The sequence below is a fragment of the Phytophthora parasitica genome (genome assembly GCF_000247585.1).
Source record: "Phytophthora parasitica INRA-310 unplaced genomic scaffold supercont2.5, whole genome shotgun sequence".
Taxonomy (NCBI): Eukaryota; Oomycota; class Peronosporomycetes; order Peronosporales; family Peronosporaceae; genus Phytophthora; species Phytophthora nicotianae.
Genome location: NW_008648991.1, coordinates 1,197,876 through 1,203,118, shown reverse-complemented (window position 1 = coordinate 1,203,118; position 5,243 = coordinate 1,197,876). Strand labels below are relative to the sequence as shown.

Here is a 5,243-nt window from a genome sequence, read left to right as displayed (position 1 = left end):
TTGCTGACTCATTTCAACCTACCACAGCCGAGTGAAGCGGAGGCTGTTATGACAGCAGCATACTGTGTGAATATGATGCCAAATTCTGTGCGAGGCATGGAGATTCCGTAACCTGTCTGGTATCGTGAAACTCCTTCCTATTCGAAGTTGAGGCCTTTTGAATGTGCAGCTCTCACATACATTGACAAAGTGGAACGACGAAAGTTGGATGCCAAAGCTCGAGAGGCAATCTTTGTGGGTTATTCCAGAGAGAAACGTGGATATCGTTTCCTGGACAGTAAAACTCGCAAGGCATTTTATAGTCACACCAGAGATGAACACCAACCACCCATCGACAACCTTCACTGCCACGCATGCCTCACACTTCATTAGCGTGTAGCCCTCGCTCTCTAGGAACTTCTTCAGCAGTCTGAACCACACACGAGGAGCCTGCTTCAAGCCGTATAGGCTTTTCAGCAGAACACACACAAAATCCTCTTTTCCTTTCACTTCATAGCCTTCGGGCTGCTCCATGTAAACCGTCACGTCGATGCCTCCGTTCAGGAAGGCAGTGGTGACGTCCATCTGGTCTACCTCGTAGTCCCAAATGGCTGCCAGCGTGAGCAAGATGCGCAGAGTTTCCAATCGCACCACAGGCGAGTAAACTTCAAAGAAATCAATACCATAAATCTGCATGAAGCCCTTGATGACGAGCCTTGCCTTGAACCTGTCAATGTCTCCGTTTGCATGATACTTCACTCGAAATACCCAACGGTTGTTCAGGACCTTCATGTCCTTGGTTCTTTGCACCAGCTTCCAGGTGCCGTTCTTCAGCAAGGCCTCGTACTCGGCATCCATTGCATCTTTCCACTGATTGGCTTCATCACTTTACACAACTTCCTTATAGCTAGTCGGCTCAAACATAGCACTAGCAGTAAGACAAACAAAGTCTTGCCACACATCCATTGCCCTCTCTTTCGCAATCTCTAACTGCATTTGAGTCTTCCACTCTGCTCCTGTGGTCACTGTCAGCCCATGAGTGTCATCAGCATTGGTTGACTCTTTATAGGCCAGATGCACACTGTCACTAAGCCATCGCGGAGGTTTGGATACTCGCCCACTCCGTGTTACTGGATAAGGCTTGCTTTCTCCATCTTCCAGCACCTCTTGCTCCAGTGAACTTTGCTGTGTATGCGCTGCTATGCGTTCCACATCACCATCCACGTGAGACTTTGCCACTTGGGCCATGGCATCCTCCTCTTGTCCCTCAGGACCACGCTCCACTAGAGCTGCAGCCGGTGTCGGGCACCGGGCACTGCGATGAAACCTTACACGCTTTCGTGGTTTATCTGTCACCATCTCAACGATGCGACCACGCTTTCTGCTGCTCGAAGCAACATCACTCTTATTTTCATCACACGACTCAGCCCCACCAGTCTGAGACTTTTCTGTGTTTTCGTCGGTGGCCTCGCCATCACGACGTTTGTTCTCACAACGCTTTTTGGCTTCATTCTCTTCATGAATTTCATCTAGAATGGGCTCCAGATCCCGCACAGTGCTGTCGTTCAGACCAATATATTCCCCCGTGGACGCAGCACGTGTGACGGAATCTGCTGTGCCTGCCATCATCCTGCCTGGCTTCTCTTCATCTACGTTGACGACCTGATACTGTTTGCGCCGACAAAAGCCATGATGAAAGTCATGAAGCAAATGATTTTCAGACGCTTCGTGATGAAAGACTTGGGGCCGATTCATTACATTCTTGGCTGGGAGATTACACGCAACAGGCAAGAAAGAACGATGTTCATCAATCAAAAGAAATATACCAAGAAAGTATTGCAGCGATTTGACATGGCCAAGTGTAATGGATGCAGAGTTCCCAGTGATGTGAGTTTAAAGTTGTCAAAGTCAATGTGTCCTACAACTAATGACGAACGAGAGCTGATGAAGACCAAGCCATATCGAGCGGTCATTGGAAGTTTGATGTATCTATGCTGGGCACTCGGCCAGATTTTGCATTTATGGTTCGTGAGTGCAGTCAGTTCTTGGAGAACCCAGGCATTCTACACTGGCGTGCAGCGAATCGTGTACTGCGGTACCTGAAGGAGACAGTTGAATGGGGATTGTGCCTTGGTGGCGTGCAGGAAAGTCAAAAGTTGACGCATCACCTTCAGCCTTTGCCGATGCTGACTTTGCGAATCGTGTTGATAATCGCAAGTCAGTTGCAGGATATTTGACGCAGTTTTGTGGTAGTACGATATCGTGGTGCAGTCAGACGGACGGCACCGTGCCATTGCACACGACGGAGGCTGAATATATGGCACTAATTCTGCTAGTGCAGGAAGTTGTGCATCTGCGCCAGATGTTGAGAGAGTTAAAAGTGAAGCAAGTGAAACCCTCTGATGTGCTCGTGGACAACGAAAGCGCGAAGAAGCTCGCGAAAAACCCTGAGCTTCACGGTCGAACGAAACACATTGATGTTCATCATCACTTCGTGCGTGAGCGTAAAGAGTTGAAGCAAATCGATGTGAAGCGAGTACCCGGCGTTGAAAATGTGGCTGATGCTTTTACAAAGCCACTACCAAGGGCAAAATTTGAACAGCACCGCAGCGCTATGGGTTTGATTTCGAAAGAGACTTTCGAGTCCACGCGTGGCCGGCACAGCGATGACAACCAGTAGGTGGGGCTGTTGTGATGTACTGGTCCTCACGGTTGGTGCCGACCCGACTAAAAGGCTTTGTTGTTGAGGGTGTGTCACTGAGGCAGTTGGAAAAGGTGAGGAAAGTGTTGGGAAACCTTGTTGTTGAAATTGAGCTAGACGAAGAAAGAGAGAGAGAATGCTAGAGCTCACTTCGGAAAATACAAACAGCAGCACAAGCTGCCTTTCCCACCAACTTCGAGTGCTCTACGTTTCTTGCTGCAGGTGCAGACGCTTGCTTACCAGTTTACAAGTCTTAGTTACTGGTGGGCGTGCTCTGAAGTAGAACTCAAACTGCCGAGTTACTACGATTGAGTGGGAAAGAGATAACGCATCCTCTGCTATGTATACCTTGTCTATGCCAACTTGGTTCCGCGTCCTGTGCGGCCCAGTGCAGCATCCAATGCACCAGCCACTACTACACTAAAACAATAATTTATCAATAGGTAGGTACAACATTTAGTCGCTCAATTTGAGCGTCGACTCGACGTCCGAGACACCACGTCAAACATGCAAGCGCAATATTGCCAAAGAAAACACTATGCCAGCTTCCCTAGATGTATTTGCATCCATTTACTAGCAGAAGCTACTTCGAAGTAGTGGCGATTGTAGCAATTTTAAAACTAGCAAAAAAATTTAACTTGTAATCATCTTGCAAAGAGCCAGCAATAATTCGAATTATACCAATAATTTATCATTATTTAGCGAATATCACAAAACTATTCCGAAAACAATTTTTTTGGAAACGAGACCGCTTCCGCCAGTTCGACGCCTGTGCAGCACCTTGATATCCTCTGGGATACAGGAGGGATATACATTCTGATACAGATACACTGTGATACACGTGCTACCATGTTGGCGCCCAAAATGACACCTCGGAGACTTTGAGCCAGAATAAGAGCAACCGACAGGTCTTCCTTGAAAAGCATCTGAGGCTATCTACATAATCTCAGGGCCTCCTAAAGTAACATTACTTCCTCCCGTGCCAAATAAATGCATCAAATGACTCTTTCCTACATAAATCAATCACTATAGGCTCAAAGGAAGATCTGATTGGTTTAAATCGTGCGTCTAACTCTCCTCTACAAAATGCTATATTTTTATCGTTGGTGGAAAAGAATTGGCGTCATGGCAATCCAAACCCGACATCAGTGTTTGCCAGTCATTTCTAATTTACCCGCCACGCAAAACAAGCTACAACTGAACCTCTACAACGAACGCCATGTCCAACCTCTCTGAAGGAGCTCGCAGGGCTATCATTCTGCGCCTTCATGACGAACGTGTAAACAAAGTTCTACCCCGTGGGGCCCAAACTCAAGTAGCAAACGATTTTGGCGTTGATCCATCTACTGTAAGCTACCTGTGGGGGCGCCATCTAGAGGTGCTTGCTGACGACGTGTTAGATGACGACTGGGGCAATAGAATGCCAGGAAATGTTGGGAGAAAGCCTAGAGATCGCTCGGAGCTCGTTGAGTTGATTCGTGCTGTACCGGTGGAAGAACGGCAGACGGAACCAAGTTTGGAGGCAGCTACGGGGATATCACGCCGGCTGCTGTCGTCACTGAAGAGTAATGGCGTTCTACAGCGTCACACATCGCGGATTAAGCCGACGCTGACACCGCAAAACAAGATGCATCGGATGCAGTTTGCTCTCTCTCGTGTCAACGATGACACGATGGAGTTCGACCCTCTCATGGACGTGGTTCACGTAGATGAGAAATGGTTCAACGAGGACAAGGATCGTCGCTCATATCTTCTTCTCGACGGTGAGACGGTTCCGGTACGGCATCGGAAGAGCAAGAGATTTATCCAGAAGACAATGTTTTTGGCTGCAGTCGCAAGACCTAGGTAAACCTATGTAATCATATAAATTGGCAAATCGGTTTGGTTGTAATGAATATGTTTCCAAATTGATACTTTAGGTACGACGCGTATAGAAAGACTATGTTCAACGGAAAAATCGGGCTCTGCAAACACTACATCATCCACAATGTAATACCATCCATTAGGCTAAATGGCCACGGAATCACAAGAATCGCCCAATCTACATACCGCAAGACAACGCGAAACCTCACGTGTCTCCACGCGACCCCGATGTGATGAACGACGGCCAGTCTGATGGCTGGAACATCGTTGTGATGTTCCAACCCCCAAACTCGCCCGACCTTAACGTCTTGGATCTGGGATTTTTTTGCTTCTATCCAGTCCATCCAGTACAAGAAGATCATTAGTGGGATTGAGAATTTAATTCTTGCGATTAAGGACACCTTTGATAGCGTAGATATCGAGACTATTGACAACATTTTCGTCACATTAGCCAAGGTAATGGAGTGCATTCTCAAAGAAAAGGCGACAACGCTTACAAGCTTCCTCACATGGGCAAGGCGAAGCTAAGGAAAACAGGTTCTGCGTTGACGGTCAGGTGCGATCGCGTGGTGTATAGAGAAGCTGTACATGTCCTCACTGCTGCTGGTCGTCCTCCTCTATAACCTGCTTTAGTCGATATTTCCATTTTCATTTTAGATTGGAAGGGTTTATTTATGGACATGGGTTCATCTATTTTTTT

General features: G+C 47.3%; 1 protein-coding gene across 1 annotated transcript; it reads left to right on the top strand.

Annotated features, from left to right (window-relative positions):
- Positions 1-3,899: 3,899 nt before the first annotated feature.
- On the top strand, positions 3,900-5,071 carry PPTG_04700 (hypothetical protein; the record flags this gene model as incomplete). Its single annotated transcript, XM_008896967.1, has 2 exons — positions 3,900-4,457; positions 4,883-5,071. 2 exons carry the CDS (start codon positions 3,900-3,902, stop codon positions 5,069-5,071), a joined length of 747 nt encoding a protein of 248 aa, XP_008895215.1.
- Positions 5,072-5,243: the final 172 nt, after the last annotated feature.